This window comes from Pelecanus crispus, chromosome 1 (genome assembly GCF_030463565.1).
Source record: "Pelecanus crispus isolate bPelCri1 chromosome 1, bPelCri1.pri, whole genome shotgun sequence".
In the NCBI taxonomy this organism is placed as follows: Eukaryota; Metazoa; Chordata; class Aves; order Pelecaniformes; family Pelecanidae; genus Pelecanus; species Pelecanus crispus.
The window spans coordinates 2,263,703-2,282,825 of NC_134643.1; the positions used below are offsets into that span (position 1 = coordinate 2,263,703).

General features: G+C 46.6%; 1 protein-coding gene across 1 annotated transcript in view; it reads right to left on the reverse strand.

Moving 5' to 3' along the window:
• LOC104037235 (uncharacterized) overlaps positions 1-19,123 on the reverse strand; it is a 110,857-nt gene that overhangs the window by 15,347 nt on the left and 76,387 nt on the right. Inside the window, exons 72-83 of the mRNA XM_075727586.1 lie at positions 18,165-18,221; positions 17,918-17,989; positions 16,446-16,517; positions 15,938-15,973; positions 9,178-9,258; positions 7,936-7,989; positions 7,512-7,565; positions 6,691-6,753; positions 6,182-6,244; positions 4,638-4,754; positions 1,442-1,519; positions 178-231 (exon numbers count right to left, since the gene is read on the reverse strand). Of these exons, the coding sequence (XP_075583701.1) occupies positions 178-231; positions 1,442-1,519; positions 4,638-4,754; positions 6,182-6,244; positions 6,691-6,753; positions 7,512-7,565; positions 7,936-7,989; positions 9,178-9,258; positions 15,938-15,973; positions 16,446-16,517; positions 17,918-17,989; positions 18,165-18,221 (801 nt within the window). The remainder of the gene's footprint in view (positions 1-177; positions 232-1,441; positions 1,520-4,637; positions 4,755-6,181; positions 6,245-6,690; positions 6,754-7,511; positions 7,566-7,935; positions 7,990-9,177; positions 9,259-15,937; positions 15,974-16,445; positions 16,518-17,917; positions 17,990-18,164; positions 18,222-19,123) is intronic.

Consider the following 19,123-nt stretch of genomic DNA (forward strand, 5'->3'; position numbering starts at 1 on the left):
GCCTGTGCACGTCTGACGTCTCTGGGTAATGGCCAACACTCTCATTTCCCGGATAGTCTCTGAATGAATCTGTTTCTCAGCATTTCCCTCCTCCCCTACACCTCTTAGGGGCAGTTTGCCCTATTTTCTCTATTCAGGCCTGTGTAATAGGATGCGATCTTGGGCTAAAGTACTCACAGAAAGACCAGGATCTCCCTTTTCTCCTTTCTGGCCAGCTGGACCATTTTCACCCTGTTAAAAACACTTAAGTCATTACAAAAGCTCAGTAGATTGACCATTAAATGCTCCGAGAATAAGTGCACCTTAGAGACGAAAGGATGCGCTAGGAAGGGAGATGGGTAAAAAAGCTCACACGTTTTCCAATAAATTTTAGGGATATGAGATAGAAAGAAATGGACTCATCCACATGCAAGGAATCGAGAACAGAAGTGTGTATCAGAGAGCTGGGTGCAGGCTTCCAGATTTTTTGGGAGCTCTGTTCTATCCAAACAATAAGGATGCTACCAGCTACAATTTAAGTCAGGTTTCTCTGCAGTTTGTAAGGGACCACAAAGGCTGAGGTGGAGGCGTGGAGAGGATCTTGCCTCCAGAGAACCTCTGGGAACGAGACCAGGTAGACAATTGCAACTGGGATTGCAATCCCAGCACTGAAAAGATGAAACACAGGGAGATGCTGAGGTTTGCCAACAGGGCTTTCTGCCTCCTAGGAGAAAAAACCTTGAAAAATTTTCCACTCAGAACAACTGGATTTGTTGATTAAAAATACTTTAAAATATTAAAGGAAAAGGAGCACAGGAAGAATGATCTGAATTAAAGCTGCGATGGTCATTTTTCTCAATCCATGCTCACTGATAGGGGCTGGAGCACAAGGAGAAATTGCATTACCCTCCACCAACACATGGAGCTAATGCAATGCCACCTCCTGATGCAAAAAGCCCTTGAGTCAGTTTTGGCAGGACCTGCAGCGTGTACAAACTGATAAGGAACATGGGTTGTAGGTTGGGATCTTGAGATAAAGCTCTTATTTGTATACTCTGACGTGCATTAAAAGGCTGAGCATTACCCCTCTGGACTGAAGTACTGCACTGAGTATTGTTTTACTCCTGGTCTGCCATGGCAAGCACAGTTGAGGATGTGCTGGCCCAAAATATGATGTTTTCCCAAAGAAGACTTATATAAAACAACCGGCAGCTCACAGGGCTCACAGCAGTTGTCCCAGATGGACATACCTTCAGGCAGAAGTGTAGGCAGCATTGCCTGTGTCCAGTGCCTGGTGCTTGGGGGTAAAATGCTCTCTGTGCTTTTGTTGCCAAATTTGGAGAGCGGGGAAATGCAACCTAGAACAGCCAGGGTTCATCCAGCCCCAATGCAGACCTCTGCAATGCTGCAGGGTAGTGAGAAACCTCACTGGGAGGAGAGGCTGGCTCATCCCCATACTGACCATTTCTCCTTTTTGCCCATCCATGCCCGGGGTTCCCCTGAGGCAGAGCTGACTTCTCCCTCTTTTCCCTCGTGGACCCTAGAGAGGAAGAGGAGAGCTCAGTTAGCAGTGCCCAAGCACCCTCCAGAGATATCCCATGCCACCGGTTGGGGTTTTGCCCCTAAAGCCCAACCTGGGCATCAATAGAAGATACTCAGAGCTTTCTGGATTTCAGATGCTCCCCAGATAGATCAGATGTGATGGGTCAGAGCCCTGGGTTTTGCCCCCTCTGCCCTGGGCAACCATGAGGCATTTCCTATGGTCCCTCCCTGCAGCAAGGATGGATGCTGCAGGGGCAGAAGGCAGTTTTCTCTCTCTGACATTCTGTCTGTCCCAGCACTAATTTAAGAAATGGAGTCTCAGCAGGAGGAGAAGGGTTTGCAGACTGAGATAATACCCTCTCACATTAGAAGTGAGGGTGGCCTCGCTGCTGCAGTTCAGACCCAGGGACTTTCTCCTTTAATTTAGGGAAAAGACAAGTAGCAGTGTGGATGTAGAAAGTGGCATCTCACAGTCTCTCTTTAATCAGCATCCAAACAAAAGCCATTCATTATCTCATGCACAGCTTTCTGAGCATGCAGTGCTTGTAACTGCTAATATAAAAACTTCCAGCCTTTTTAAACATACATGAGGGGATCTTGTACTTTCGGCTCCTTCCTCCCTTCTGTGATTCTTTTGATACATTTTTCATTGCAAGGTACAGCCTGGGGAGCAAGGGAAAGAAGAATAATGTCGCTGCTATGGTCTGAAGCTCGATCTGGTCCTTTTTTTATTGTTCTGGAAGGGTCTTTCTACACCTGCACCCCTTTAGGGGAAGGCTGGGGGGCAGTCCTTCCTATAATCACCCTGTCAGTGGTGAAGCACTGGGTGGGATTCAGCTGTAGCTATAGGCTGCCGAACAATGCTAGAGGGCCAGAGCATCCTCTGTGCCCTTGTACCATGGAGCAAATTGCTCTAAGTCAAGGGGTTTTTTGGTGACGTCTCGGGACACAATACAGATGTGCAATCTGACCGTAAGTGCAATAGATGAGGACCTTGCTGCACCACTTGCATTTTTCCTTCCTTAATCACATCTTCCCTAAGACTTAACACCCAGTGTTGGGTATTTTTTGTTTTGTGGTTCCAAAGAGCAGGGTACAGACTTTCCCAACATGTGATGCTGTTCCTCTGTATGGGGGAAACCCAGGTTAATAATCGCTAAAGCCTACATAGATACCTTTATACCACCCAAGTCAGAAGTCCTGCAAGGGACTCTAGGACAGGGAGATCTTTGAGACCCAGGAGAGCTGATCTAATGAGGTCTGGACTCATTCAGACTTTCGTACAAAATTAAGTTGTCCCAACTTCTATCCCCAAAAGCCAAAGCAATTTTCACTGGTGTGTCTTTACAAGCACTGTCCTGAACTGTCAGATGCAGCTACACATCAGCTAAATTCTCCGTGCTGTTGAATGTGCTTCTCACTTGGTGAAGGATAATTACTGGTGATTGGAGTTTGGATTATTTGGCTGAAATAGTTCAGCAGGGCATGGCAGATTAAAGAAGAAAATCCTGCCAGGGTCTCTACCTCCTTTCCTTGTTTTCAAATCAGCAGCGCAGTCTACTTCCCATGTAGCAGAAAACTCAAGTATTTTACAAACTGTATGTGTGTATGTGTAGACTGCATGCAGTCTCTACACATACATATATACACACACACACACGAGGATTAAATTCTTACGCATACTTATAAAAGGATACATCACTGAAGGGTGAAACATGGCACACCAAATATCTACCAGACTTACAGGCTGGCAGGTTAAAACAGGGCTATCCCTGAGACAGCTTATGGGAAACAGTTGGTCTTTTGGGTAGTTATCCAACTTCAGCTTTTCTTTTGCTCTTGATTCTTTCATGTTAATTTATGTATTCTCTTGTCCAAGCCTGAAACTCAGCCAGTCCCACCAGCACAACTGAGAAGGGTATTTTCATTTCCAGTCCTCTTTCACTTGAAAAGTTCTTTGTTACTTAATGGATGCTGTCTAAGGGCAAGTGATTAGCATTAATCTCTAGCATCGTCCCTCCGCATTGTGTTGGCAGCAGCAAGACACTCTTCATTACCATAGAATCTGGGGGCAGCATGTTCCTGCTCATAAACACTATTAGCACGTCTCATTTCCAAGTCTTTTTGTTACATTTCAAAAGGTGCCCAGCATGTCTTGCATGCAAAGTCACTTATTAAGTATGGCCCACAAATGGGGTCTGAAAGCCACCAGCTCCTTCTGAAACCTTGGCATCCTGCTCCCCAGATAATTAGCAACAGGAGGGGTGCACTTGATGCCCTGCTAACTTGAAATTATCAGCCTTCCTTTCTTCACTGAGAGGTCACATCTTACACTGCAGATAGGAAAAGAAGAGAGGAAAAGGAAGAAGAAAATCTCCGGTGATAAATGCAGCAAGAGATGAAGTTGACCAAGATCCCATAGAAAGACAGCAGACTTTGCAGCCATCCTCTCTCAACATGAAAGACCTCAGGTGCCAGTTTATAGGAGGGGGTTGTATGTGTACATGGTGACATGTGGAGACACATCTGGGGTGCTATGTCACATGAGGATGTGAGGTGCAACCACCTGGGGGACAGCTGGGGAAGAGACTTCTAGCAGAGCTCCCCTGGGAAGGTAATTCTGTGAGGTCTAGGGCAGCATCATACCTTCTCCTGCTCTTGGAGGAGCATGACTGTGGATGAATCCTCACTAGGGCTGCCCCAGCATAAAGCTTTCTAGAGAGTGGAGGGGCTATGATGGTGTTTGCCCATGTGAGAGGTCCAGGCCTGGCTGCAAGGGAGTGGGAGAAGAGGATTTTTCCTTATTGATGTACGATATAACTAAAATATCCCTGGAAGTGTTCAAAAAATGGGTAGTTGTGGCACTTCGGGACATGGTTTAGTCTAGTCTACCCTTGATTGGTTTAGTGTGGTCTTGGTAGTGTAGGTTAATGGTTGGACTGGATGATCTTAAAGGTCTTTTCCAACCTAAACAATTCTATGATTCTATATGACTAAAATGGTAAGGAGGAAACTAGATCTCCTGGAAGCCAGCTTATCAGAGTTTATCACTCATGTCCTCCTCAGACCAGATCTCACCAGGGTCTAGGGTGTGCTACGGACCACTTGCTGCTCACCTGTGGCCCTGGTTCACCCTGTGGCCCTTGAGGTCCATCTGGTCCAGCGACTCCAGTCTTCCCAGGCAATCCCATTTGTCCTTTGAAGCCTCCCAAGCCAGGAACTCCCTTGGCCCCCTGAGAATCATCGACAGAGAGCAGTTCAAAGCTTTTATCAAGCACGAATGATTTTAGAGATGGGCCAGTCAAATGTTACCCAAGTACTTTCCTGGCATTGGCGATAAGGGGAGAATCTTTACATTCTACTTTGTCTGCTGTTGTGCTATTTACAGAGCATCAGTAGGATGGCAGAGATCACTTTAGCTTTGTTCTCCACCTTCACTTGTCCAGAAGGGACCTCAGTGCTTGGTGACATGGACGTCCCCCTCTCTAGGACGATGCCTGATAATTTCTAATGTCCAACTCTCCCCGTATATGTAAGGAGAGTCCTTTAGTCTGTAACCCTGGAAAAAAGCAGTGACTCCTGAGGAGGAAAAAGGGAGTTACCAAGAACTGGCCTATCAATTTCCTACTCATCTGCACTGTTGAGCTTTCTCCTGGAGCTCCTGCGAACAGAAAAGGCTCCCATTAAACACAGCAGAAGGAAGGACATCCAGTCAGCCCAACACCCAACCTTCAGCAGTGGCTGAAAGCAGATGTTTGTGGGAGAGGAGAAGAACAGGAGAGGGAGGGAGTGATATTTCCCCAGAAATAATCTCCCAGCCTCCAACCATTCGCAGCTCAGAGACTTAGTGAGCCACAGGTGTTGCTTGACAAGAAAAGAACCCTTAGTGTCTGACACAGCTGACATTCAGGGGATGAGGACCAGAAGAGTTGTTATCATTAAAGCAACAAATTCTTTAAGATCCCAAATCAGCTGGAGACCAGATGGTGGAGCTGAATGTGAGAAGGGCCTGAGTGGCTGGAAAATGCCAAAAGATTGATGGAGGCTGCTGGAATTATTGTGTGTTTTTCTTTTTTTTCAGAACAGTTACTGTTTTATCTGAAACACCATTTTTTTCCCTTCATGGAAAGGTACACATTTGAGACTTGCTCTTTTAGGGAAGAAACTGGAAAATTAAGCAATGCAGAGAAGAGAGATTGGTGGTGAGTGATCAAGGTGGGGACTCCTCAGGGAGCTGAGCAGAGCCCAGGAGCAGCTCAGCTTGGAGACCTTTCCCACTCCCATGGCCAACAGGCCCAGAAGGCAGCAGCATTATCCACTTTTTCTGCTCCACAGCAACCCAGGCACCCTTCACCCTGGGCATGGTGGTGTTGAATGAACTCTGACAATTAACCCCACTTCAAGGGTTTGGATGGCTTTTCCTCAAACCAAGCAGGCACCCTCCTGGGGTTTCATACATCGGCAGAGGGTGAATTGTAGGACACTTCCCTCTCCTGCCCTTTCCAACTGTCCCAGCCTTAACGCTCCAGACAATTGACATTTGCCCACTGGAAAGGGTACCTATGATGCAGAAAGTGTATAATTTTGTTAACTCGACCTGATGGATGTGGGATTTATTCTTTTATAAATGGCAGCTTGATGCAGTCTGGCAAGTACTAACCTTTTCTCCTTTCTCCCCAGGAATCCCTGAAGCACCATCATCTCCTGCTGCGCCCTGTTCACCCTGGAGGAAGCCAAGATAAAATCATGGCCAATGTGGACTTGGCAAGGTTGCAATTTGCTGAATGAACCCTCTCGTCAGATTACAATATCATTTTCTGACAGCAACCCAGCAGGGTCTCTCAGCCTGCACATTGGTGGTACTCAAGGAGACTGAAAGAAATTTCATTAAAAAGCCCCATTACTTGGCACATGCAATAGTGCCTGCGGAGCATCAGGCCTGGGGTGGATGAACCTGGCTGAGTCTTGCAGAGGTGAGTGAAGAGGTCCCCACCCCAGATGTCCAAGCACCTTCACCCAGCTCTATGCTGGCTTAGATAAATAGGTTCAGAATAACCCCATTTGTGCCCGTTGAAAGAAAGAATCATGTTGCAGAGGTGTATTTGCAGCATCTGCAAAGCTTTGAGGAAACCTTCTACTTGTAGGCAGATGCATAATTTAGATATTCACCTTTGGTCCATATGGTCCATCTGATCCTGGGATTCCTGGTTTTCCAGGACTGCCAATTTCTCCCTGTGGATGAAAAAGCAGTGGATGGGCTGTAAGCCCACACAACCCCTAAAATATTGGGAAAACTGGTTCTGAAATAGCAAGCTAAGTGGTACTTGAGTGGGAACGTGATGACACTCCTGGTAACAGAAAGACTAAGTATAGGCAAAGTCCTACTTCAGACCAGTATAAATTTTAGACTGCCCTGACTCCAAGCCCACCTACATGAAAGCAGGTGGGAAATTCACTGAACAGTACTTCATTTACCCAATAGGCCAGGCTGATGAAGGAAAATATTAATAACAACAACAATAACAATAACAACATATCCCATTGGCTCAGCTATCAACAGCTCCCTTCTTATCAAGCTTTTCAAAACCCTTCATAAAAAGACCATTAAGGGTCATTATCCCTGTTTATAGAGGAAGGACCAATGGTGCTGACAATCGGAGCGATGTGCCCAGCAGTAATTGCTGATTGAGTCCAGGCAGTTGCTAAGCCACAGACCAGGAGGGGATTTGGGCACGGTCTGGGTTGTTTTTTTTTTTTTTTTTACCCCAGATTATCAAACAGTTCCCTGCAATACTTAAAGCCTCTCAGTCCGTGGCTTCCTGCTCTGCACGGCCATGTCCCCCTGTGCTGCAGCCCCGCGCCACTGAGAGGGCCTTCTCCCGCAAAAGTCAGGGTGGTTTCTTCATGCATGATGCTATCCTGGGGATGAGTGAGAAACACTGCTGGAAATGGGACAGCTAGAGCAGGATGGAAAGCTGGGCTGAGCTCACCTTGATGCCCTCAGCTCCGGGAGCACCGATGCGTCCTGGGAGCCCTCGTAAGCCCTGAAGATAAAGCAGATCATGGGCGTTGATGATAAATCAAGGTGAGGGCAGGAGGGAAGAATGCTGTGTGTGCACAGAGCTAGCCCTGATGTAGTGCTGCAAGCTCTTCCCTTGCCCACAGCATCTTTCCCCATCAGCCCCACTGAGTGGGGCTCCAAGCCTGGAGCTTGAGCTCTCATCTCTGTTTGTCCCAAACTTTATTTCACAGAATCATGGAGTGTTTCAGGTAGGAAGGGAACTCTGGGGGTCATCTTGTCCAACTCACCTGCCCAAGCAGGGCCACCTAAAGCTGGTTGACCAGGACCATGTCCAGACAGCTTTTTAATATCTCCAAGGATGGAGATTTCACAGGGTCTCACCCATTTCCTACCTTTGTTCCTTTCTGCCCGATGTTGCCAGTGGTCCCAGGATCACCTTTCCCTCCCTACATTAAAAAAAAAAAGACAAACAATTCATGCACAGCCTGAAAGGTTAAGAATACAGGCCTGGTGACAGCATCACCTTGCATTTATATTGTGCTTTTAACCACCAGAGGCTCCTTGAAAATTTGCAGATCATAGTTACCTTGCTGCCAGAAATGCAGCCAGCTCTGGGGTGGGACTGCGAATGACCTGGCAGAAGATGGGTGACTGTGACAGGGCTGCTAGTGAAGTGGGACAAAATGCTGTGATGAGTCGCCACAGGCTCTGTAGCTTACGCTGGGCAATGTTTGGAAAATGACCCTTGAGGACCTGTGTGTTGGAGTCAATGTTCCTGAGGTTTGGGAGCTAATGGAGTGGCAATAGTCATGAGGACCTGCACTGTGGAGATGTTAGATAGTCTCCCTCAGCTCTTGTGTTGGTCACTGCCCCTGGAAATTGAGTCTGTCATTCAAAGTCTGGATCCTTCAGGCACTACCTGAACAATTTAGACGACGTTCATTAATTTCAGTGAGGTCTTCCTTTCCTGCTCTCTCCCAAAGTCTTCTACTGTTTGGTTTTTTTTTTTCTCTTATGGGAAAACAACAGAGAAAAAAATACCAGCAGATTTCAGCTTATTTCCAGCAAGTAAAGTGAAGACATGTTCCCACTGAGCATCACATTGGAGACGCGTTTTCAGTAATAAGGGGCTGAAATCCCAACCATGTGCAGGAACTTATTTGGGGGCAAGGAAGGCATCTTGTCGTGACAGAGAACAAGCTCATCCCAGGAAAGCGAGGTTCATAAGGGCTTTAGGAAATGATTGCTTTGTTCCCTGCTCTCTCCATCAGGCAGATCAGCATCGAGGAGAACTGGACTTGGTACATGAAATTTGGGCGTTGGTAAGTAACAGAGGAAAACTCATGCTGAAAAACATGGGAAAACTTAGAAGTCTATCACTAGAGACAGGACAGATTCTCCTGGCATCCAGAGACTGGCACCTCCTAAAAATTGGGCTGGATGCACATTAAAGACATCTCCAGGAGGTTTAGGAAGTTATTTCATCTCTCTTTCGGAAAGACTCACCCTGAGCAAGAACCTGCCTCCAGTAATGAGGCACGTAGGGTGTGGGAGCAGAAATGAGCTTGGGGTTGAGAAAGGCACAGAGCCTCTTTCTACCTGCCAAACAAACCGTGTCCTTTCCCACTACTCACTGGCTTCCCCTTCTGCCCCTGAAGACCTCTGTCACCTTTGGCTCCCTTGTTTCCATTCTTCCCGTCGAGACCTGCTGCACCCTGCCAGAAAGAGGAGAAAAATGGATTTCTGTGTCAGCTCTTGCAGGGAGGTGGCTGAGGACAGTCATCAGGATGGAAACTCAATAGTAAGAGCCTGGAATAGTAAGATGTCAGAAGCTATCCCCGATACTAGCACCGAGACCTGAGGCTGGGATTTAGCACCCATTCCTCATGGGCTTGCAAGCCACTAGCAAATGCAACCTGTGAGTTTATTTATTTATAATTACAGCTCAGGAAATAGAAGCGCACTGCAGCTAAAGGGTAGTCCTGGGCCAAGAACATTGAGGTGGTGATGGCTGTGGTTGAAAATAGGAGCAAGGATATTAAGCAGGCAGCATCATACTGTGAGTGACTTAGAGGGATGCACACAACCCTGGGCACTGGGTCTGTAGCTTCAGATCCAGTCAGTCGAGGAAAGCAGCGCAGGGTGGTGAAATTTGGTTTCGTGAATGAATGGATCCGGGCATGGGATTGCTCACAGTTGCAGTTCAGAGAAGATCTCCTATCTGGGCAGTTGAGAGCCAGAAGAGAGATCCTCATCCAGCCCAGACTTGTGGGCAATGCTGGACAGAGGTGCTCCTCCAAAAAGACACCTTTTTGCCAGACTTTGGAGGTTCTCAGCTTGTGGAGCCACTTTGCAGCTCAGCTCAGCATGGGACATCAGGACCACCTCCAGCATTGCGGCCAATTTGTGCGTGGTCTCCCACTGTTTCAAAAGCAAATGAAAAGGTACTAGAAATGCCCCTCCCCCCCCCCCCCCTTTTTTTTTTTTTTTTCAAGGCTGCCACAGTCTACTCATCCATTCTGGCCAATTTTGACTGCTGTTTTCAGAACCTGCCTGTGAGATGAAATGGGATTTATCCCCACTTTAGACACTGATTGCACAGGGCTCAGCTCACTCAGAGGAGAATGAATTGGCTGTCTAAGCAGATCAGATGAACAAGTGGCATTCTCTACTTGGAATTCATTTGCAGTAGGTTGTTGAAAGGAAACACATTTATTAAAAAAGAAATAAAAAACATCAGCCACCAGATTTGTATGCCAAGCAGACTCAACACCTCTCTAGTTATTCCTCCTCTCAGTGATGAACAGACACTTCAAACACGATCATGGTGCAAGCAAACATCCCAGAAACACACGGACAGGATGGTGCTGTCCCTGATGGTGGGTCAGACTGCGAGGACAAACCTGTTATCTTTTCATTCCCAGATATAAAAATTCAGCTCCTCCTCTGGGAAACATGTTGCTTCTTCAAGCCCCTCCTCAAGCCTCAACATATTTTACATTTCAGAGTAAGAGGAGTATTTGAGAGCCGACCAGGTGCTCCTCCATGGCTCTGCTGGTGACATCTGGATCATGTAAAGTCCACGTTCCTCAAGCACTGCCTACACTATCAGGCACAAACATCTCGTGCAAGCTCTTTATTTACTACTGACTATTTATTGACACGATCAATATAAAGTTCCGTCTGAGGCAGTAAACGGACTATAAAAAATCCAGCTAACTAGAGTTTCTCTATTTGCTAGGAGAGATTGCTTGCTTGGAGGGTAATAAACCTTTTGGTTTGATGGCTAAATCTCACAAGCCCAGGATACCTTCAAGTGCCTGATGTCTTTGAGATAGCTTTGACTGGGTACAGATCCATCTGGCCAGGGATTTACACACCTGTATCCAAGGGGATGGGCTAAAAAGCTTATTCTTGAGCACTGCCTGATCCTGAAGGAACCTGACACTAGTTAGAGATTTCCCAATTAGCTTTAATATTCCTCTTAGTTGTCCCTAGTGTCTCCTGCATCAAGGAGAGACCCTTCCACATTTTCCTGTGCTTCCCCACCTGCCCATGTCCAATTCTCATCTTTTCCGTCTGCCTTAGATCATGAGATGCTTCTTGCCTGCTCTTGATCTGAAAGGAACACAAATGGCTTTAGGGAGAGTTAAGCTCACAATATGTGCTCGTAAGCTGAAAGGTAGCTGGGTCTAAGCCATGCCTACTCTGTCCAGTAAACATAAGCAAGTTTTTGACCTTGGTCTTATCTTGTAGGTGGACACCTACTCATTGTGGGCTGAAGAGCCTTTGTCATATGGACTAGAAGGTTTATAATAAGGCTTGGACATGACAGCAGGTCTGTCTCTGCTTCAGCTCGGGGTGGGGGAAGCAGGTCAGAGAGGTGATGCTTTTCAAGGCCCATCTGCACCCAGGACAAGAAAAAGATGGAATAGGAATTAAAAAAAAAAAAAAAAAAGAAGAGAGGAAGAGGAAAACATGTGAGCACTAGGCAAGGGAAAGAAGCTGAATGGGAATTCGTTCCCTCAGATTTACATTCTGTGTTCTGCCACGCAAATAAAGGCTGGGCAATAAATGCTAGTAAAATGGCAGTTTAAAGGCAATTACTGGCAGAGTACTGGAAATGGCTCTTGATACTTGGTTCTGTTATTAAAGTGTTGCTGGAACAGGCTTCATTTAACTGCAAAGACACCAGGTACCATGAAGGCATGGCAATGCAGAGGCTTAGTCATAAGTCCTGAGCGCTGGCTGTGATGCAAAGATGTCTTTGAGCAGCCGAGGATCTCTGCTTCCAGGCACAAATTCCCATGAAGCTTTGGGCTGGAGCCAGGGAGGAGCCTGCCTTGTCTCCAGGCAAGGAGACATTCAGATGAACGAGCTGGGGAATTAGCTGTGTCACCCTGGGAAAGTGTGACACCCATCAGCAGAAACATTGCCCCAACGGCACGCCCCAAAATGAACAATCTGGTTGAAGACACACATCAAAGGTATAATGTATTTCCAAACCGTGGTGTAGGCTGCGACCTCTGCTAAAAGGTTTCCCACCTCCTGGGCTTCAGTGCTCAATATTTGATGGGATGATGCATACGAAGTAGCTGGGAGTCTCAACCTCAGAGTTTCATCTGTGTTTTTATCCCTTCCCTGCTGTGCCTTTTGTCTAGACTGTCCTGCTCACAATTATTTGCTGCAGTCCTGAGCATCCTCCCCAAAAAATCCGTTCTTTGTGTGGGAGCTGCCACTGGTCCTCACAGCCGTAATGAGCACTTGTTCTCAGGCACTACGTTCTCAGAGATGGGTCAGCCTGATACCCCACTGCAAAGCCTCCAAAGTATCCTGGGCAGAGATTTCTACCTGTGGCCAGCTCTGGCTGACTAACTTCCCTTTGACCAGCCTGGACTCATCAGAAGTGCTCAGGGTACATCAAGACACCCTCCCAGGACAAGAACTTCTTAGGAGTTGGCTTTTTCCACACTGAGTGGCCAGGGGAAGCTCTTGTCAAGCTCAGGGCAGACCCCCACCCCCCACCTTTCCTCTCCTCTAGCTTGAAATGGCCCACCGCTCAGCAGGCAGGAGAACAGGGATGCCATATGGGTTCACCGTGCAGCCAATGGAGGGAGGCAGGGTTCTCTTGTCGGTAGCTCTTCAGAATTGTCTACCTGCCACTCTTATCTATATCAAGGGCTCTTATGCTCTTAATATCTACAGTAAAGTCAAATTCCTGCTTAGAACCATGCCCATGCCTCCCATACTCTGCGTTATAGGGCCTTGATTATCACTTAGTTTTCAGACCCTGCAGAGTGATGTTTGGTTTTGACTGTAGCACTGTGCTGCATAACAGTAGCAAAAAAGTGTCCTTTAGTCTTCCTTTAGCCTTCTTGGACTGGCCATATTTAGGATCTGATTGTCCCAGTGTTAACCAGAATCCCCTGACTTGCTTTCAGTTCTTGCTTTGTCTTCAGGTGTATGGTTTTGCTTTCATGCCTTGTGAACTGCACCACTCTCAATGATCAGTGTGGACCAAAAAATCCTGGATTTCTCCCATCTTTCCTCTCACTCACATGCTGGTGGCTCTGTTCCAACGCAGATGTGCTCTGGCAAGCATTGAAGAATGAAGCACATTAGAAATGGTTCTGAGAGCAAATGCAGAAGATCCAGGGATCTGGTGGGTCTCCCACCCTCCAGGCAAGTTGAAGCAGGACACCCTGGGAATAAGCACATAACTGTGTGGATGGTGTTGCCATACAGACCCTGGCTTCTTCAGTTATAGGGCAAAGATCCATGGGCTGCCGGCCAACTATAGAGCCAAGCTCACAAGAGGAGGTGAAGAACATCTCTGAGCTCCAACTTGTACACTTAGTGAGGGGGACTGCAAACCAGGATTGAGAGGGCCAAGGCACACTGGTAATTGTAGACCCTGGAAAACCAAAATAGGGAGTAATGGAAGTATTCATAATAGAGCTTTAGGGAGAATAATGGTTAATCTGCCAGTATATTAATGCACAAAGCATGGGAAATAAAGAAGAGGAGCTGGAAGCCTTAATACATGATCAAGATTACAACTTAATAGGCATAACAGAGACTGCAATACTAACATAAAAGGGTGAAACATGGCAGAATTATCAATGTGAAAGACTGCAGTGCTTTTAGAAAAGAGGAAAAAGGAGGAGGTGTCTTGAATATCAAGAATGCATTCATTTGCCTTGAGGTCCAGTTGTAAAGTCAACTAGATCCATTTAAATTATCTGGGTGATGATTACAGGGAGAAGGCACAAATGCTGTCACTTGGTTGGAAACTCCTACAGATCACTAAATCAAAAGAGTAAATGGATGAGATTTCTTAAAAGGTGCTTAAATTACTCAGAGTCAATTCAGCAGGACGAAAAGGGACCAGCAAATTTTTGCAATGAGTTGGTGGCAATTTGTGGATATGAAAGATGGAATTAGAGGGAGCTGAAGGAAAATGAGAACTGCTAGCCATTACCTTTAAGACTTTGCATAGGACAGATTGGGTACAGGTGGACTGGACCAAGTAGTGTCTATCTTCAAGAAAAGGGGAGAAGAGGACTTGGGGAATGATACATGAGTCAGCCTCTCCTACCTCTCTAGAATAACTTGGGGAAAAAATGATCCAAGTATCTGTGAGCACTTAGAAGATAAAGTGAGACCTGGGTTTGTGAAAAACAAGTCACATCAGGATGTTGCATCCTAACACAGGTGTCTGAAATGATGTCAATCATGCTCTAAGAGTACCCTAAAGCTGCCAATAAAACAAGTCTGAGCATGGCTTGCTCGGATCTGGAAAGTGAACATGGCAGACATCTAGCCTGAGGTCAGACGATTTTCATCCAGGATGTCATATATCATGGCTCTTCCAACATGGCCCCAGCTCTGATCTGACTTTTGCAATTTTAGAAATTTAATGAAGGACAAAAAGCAAGCTCTATTATCTCAGTCTAGCTCCAAGCACAGCACAGATAGCATTAACCTGCACCAGCAGAACCCCTAAATATTTCCAAAAGAAAGATTACTTAGCTTTCCTCAAATATTGATTGACAAGACACCACTTGCTGGTAGTTAACTGTATTATGGGCAGATCCCTGTGGGTGCTGGTAGAAAACAGCACATCATCCAGCCATGACTGGATGGTTGCTGGCCAGCATGGTGGAGTCCAGCTGTGCTTCCTTTGTACTCAACAGCCTCAACAAACGCCTTCACTCTACTCCTCCAGTACTACCGGTTGTCAACTATGGATTCAGGTGTTCACTACAAAGCAATTTCAAAAAAGGTACTTGATCCAATGCCTACGTGCGGTAATCCCAGACGCTGAGGTCTTACAGCATGTTATAGCCTCATTGCTTTGGCGAAGTGCTCAGAAGGCTGTTTACAATTAGGCAGGGATTGAAATACTTAATTGAATGAGGGCCTTTTTCTCAGTGAGCAATTGCCAGTCTGGATTATGGGCTTGTAAATAGTTACACAGGCGTGAACAGCAATCAGCAGGCAGCGCTGAACAACTGTGGCGCCTTCACAGCAACAGATCGTTGCTGAGAATCGCCCACTCACACACAAAGAGGCATAATTGGGGAATAGGTTAAGAAAATACTGATATTTCTTATTGCAATGAAACAATTGAACATGCTCGTATTTCCATGCCCTGCGGAAAAGTCCTAGTCACCTTTTTGTGTTCCCTCCCCTCCTATTCTTTCCCATTCTTTCCTTTCCCAGATGAAAAGAAATCAGTGGGGACTTTTTTTCACTTTGGACAAGCTTGGAGACTATTTTCACTTGGGGTTTCTTTCAGGGGAAACGGTGAAGTTCAAAGGCATGTAAACACTTTTGCAAATCAAGATTGCTTTTCTTTTTTTTTTCTTTTTCCCCAATTGCAATTTGTCAGGAAACAAGGTGAACTCAAAGATTATCCAAGTCCTCCAGCATAACTGTTTTCCCTCTGGCCAGTGACACGCACCCCCTGAGTGCTGAGAATAGCCACTTGTAGTCAGGTCTCTTAAGGATATATACATTTCTAATGGGATATACAACCTATAGTCACAATTCTTAAGCCATTTGAACATGAAACGTCATCTGTTCGTGTTCTGCAATGCCCCCTAATACACTAAAGGCATTAAAAAATAATAAATAAATGCATATTTCACGTGCTCCTTAATGAAAAATGCAACATCCTATTAAAACATACCTCTGGCTGTGGTCCCTCCTGCCCATGGCTGGTTTTCCAGCAAAACCTCTTTGAACATTGGCTTTGTGCAGCAGCACCGAGCCAGCATCACCTCATCCCACCCCACAACCCACACACATGGCTGTGGGGAGAGGACCAGCAGTGCAAGCCCAGCTCCACGCCCAAGACTCTCAAAAGCAGAGAAACATGCTCCAACTCACGGCAGAGCCTGGCAAGCCTGGTTCTCCTGGCTCCCCCTGCAAGGAAAGCAGTGACGAGTTACCATGGGGAAGAGCTGCATTTCATCTGGAAAAGGGGATTGCTGTAGGAGATACTACAGCTGTGGAAAAGCAGACAAGGGGACCTTTGGGGACCCCTCTTCAGCAGCAGCTGGGCAACTGAATGGAGCCTTACATCTCCACTGACTATAGCAGAGCTTAGACAGCAGTTCACCCCTCACGCCTAAATATTGACATTTCAGCGAGTCATTATTGACTATTTTAGCCCAGGAAAGACGCCAGAGCACTCTGCTGCTTTACAAAATGGGAGAAAACTTTAGGGCTCTCCTGGAAAAGTACAACTATTTCTGCTCTCTGGTAGCCCCATAACATTTCAATCAGCAATTTTGGAGAGCGAACACAGAATCATATTCTGTGAGAAAACTGTGAAGGGATTTTACACATCAGTTCTTGCAGAGGATGCCTTAACATAGGTGCTCAGTGTACTCACCTTCTGTCCCACTGGTCCTCTTGTTCCAAAAAGCCCCATCACTCCCTTGGAGCCAGCTTCACCTTTGACTCCCTAAAATTTTAAAATCCCTGTCAAATACATTTTAAGTACCTACTGCTCTTGAAGTGACACTCTGCCCTGCCCCGAAGAGACACCAGTAGAGGAACCCACGGAGATGGCAAAGAGGATGACAAAAAGCACCATTTCTACAGAAGACATCAGCCCCAGGGACCCCAAAGGTCTGTATGGCAGCCAGTGCTTGGGAAGAAAGCCATCAGCTGCAGAACGGCTCAGCAGAAACCTCAGCAAACTGTTCTATAAGAGAGTTGGTGCCCAGTGATGGGGATTGGAGGAAAACAAGCAGAAAAGGGTCTCAAAGGCTCTGGATGAGCTGCCTTATTGCAAACACTCAAGTACAAGACCCTGCTGGACTTACTGGTGGTGGAGATACTATGATGGGGCTCCGTACAAAGTCACTCAAATATTGGGCCAAGAGGTGTTCTAGCTTTAGGAGATGCTTATGCATTATTTTTTATTAGAAAGCAATCTGACAGATATCACGTATGGGTTTTCATCTGACTTAAAAAACCCAGGTAAACAGGTACCACCCATGGGAGCTTCTCCATGGGTTTCCTTTACAGCCACTGGGGATGTAATCAGTGCAATCTGTCATGGTAAGGACAAGATTTCCCCCTTTACAAGGGAGATGTCCCCACTGGGTCAGGCAATTCCCATCCTGAAGGACACTGATTATACAGGTCCCCATGGGAAATAACAGGAGCTGGATGTCTAGCTCAGGTCGGGATGCTGCTGTTATAGATACTTATATTTACTCAGCAGAGTCTCGATCCCAGGTCAGACTTCTGGAGCAAAAAAGCATTAACATAATATGAAAATAGGGATGATTAGTACATGGAGATTTAATCCGTGACTCAGTCTGAGAGTGGGAGAGGTACGTAATTCCTCCCAGTGGAGTGGTGATGGGTTGAGAACTGAGACCTCCACAGGGTGCTCTCAAAGAGCAAAAAGGCAGACGGAGGAGCAGGTGACTTGCTCTGCCACTGCTCAGGGGCCAGCCCTGTGTGAAGAACAGGAACAGAGGAGCAAATCAAGCCTAAACAAAATGTCACAAGAGCTGCATGGTTTGAAGTAGCATGGCCAGCTCTTGAAGGGAGGAGATGTGGGACTCTTACAGTGCTAACTGAATGGTCACTTTTCCCAGACTGATCCTGTACTGCAGACGTGGTCCCAAAACTACAGACTTGACATGTAGTAAACTGGATCTGTATCATGTTCCCAAGCCCCAGCCTGGCATCCTCCTCTCCCTTTCTGTGTTAAGAGCTGGGCGAGTGTGTCCTTGCACCATGTTTTCCAGCAGGCACGTGGGAAGGGAGGTTGCAGAGATATCGGTCCCTTCCTCACACAACCAGTGACCTTTTGCTGTCTTCCTAGTCGCATCGGGAGGTTCATACCTTTTCTCCTACAGGTCCATCCTCTCCCTTCTCGCCTTTGTCTCCATCGAAACCTGGCAGGCCCTGTTCACCCTGAAAGGTAAGAGTAATTAGTGGATTGTGCCTCTCTCCTGGGGGGACTCAGCTCTCAGCCACCAGCTCTGGACCAAAGTGCTGGTCTCAGTGCTTATCCCAAGCTGTGCTTAGTGCTGATGCCACCCACGGTGGGGAAGGGACAGCTTAAAATGTCAATAAAAGTCAAACTTACGTGATCTCCTTTACTGCCTTTATAGCCCTGGGGTCCAAAAGTAGTCATGGGCTCACCCTAGAGAAAGGAGGCACAGATGGATGTAGACATCTGGTGATACATGAACTCATGGGTCCCACTGGATGGAACTGAACTCATTATGGTGGGCAAAATGGTAATTCACACATGTGCAATGAAGGTAAGTGTTTCCCAAACTGTGGTCCATATGCTAAGGAAGGCACAACAGCACAACATTAATTAGTAAGGTTAGTCTGTTCTTAACTAAAAGGTGGATCATGAATGTGCACAGAAAACTACAAGAAGTCCTGAGGTTTGACAGTGACCTCTTGTGCCAAAAAATGTTGGGGCCCACTGGCATTACCCTATTCTAGATGTCATGGCTGGAAATGGAGCTGTGCACGGCATGACCCTGAGGTTCAATTCCTGATCCAAGGCTGTCAGTGGTGGGACAGGTTCATATCTGACATGGTGGCTTGGCTCCTTTGTCACTGTATGTCACTCAGGATGTCAAGGTTTGCATCCTTTCACAGGTGTGGGAGCTGGCCATAGACAGGATGGTGAACTGGTCTACTCATGGTGTTCCGATTTATGGACACAGAGTTGAAGCTAAGGAAGAAGAGTGGCACTTAGGGTACCCCTCAGAGGTAGTTTTTGGAGGGTCAGACTCCCAGACTGTCATCCTGAGAGAAATGGTAGCTACAGGCATGCAGTAACCCCATGGACACATCTGTGCCAAGTCTATTTATCAGCGCAGCAGCTGAGCAAGGACATTTTGCTTCTCAGAGTGAAGAATCTGTGACAAGGCTACTCCCATACCAGAAATTGCTCTGCTTTGGCAAAGTGATGGTTGTGTCCCCAAAGTGGTGATGCCGTCCATAGTTCGGAGGGAGGAGGGCTGAAACCACCTTCTAATGGACAACTGTAGGCCATTTGAAAGGGACTCCCTTAACACCAGCTCT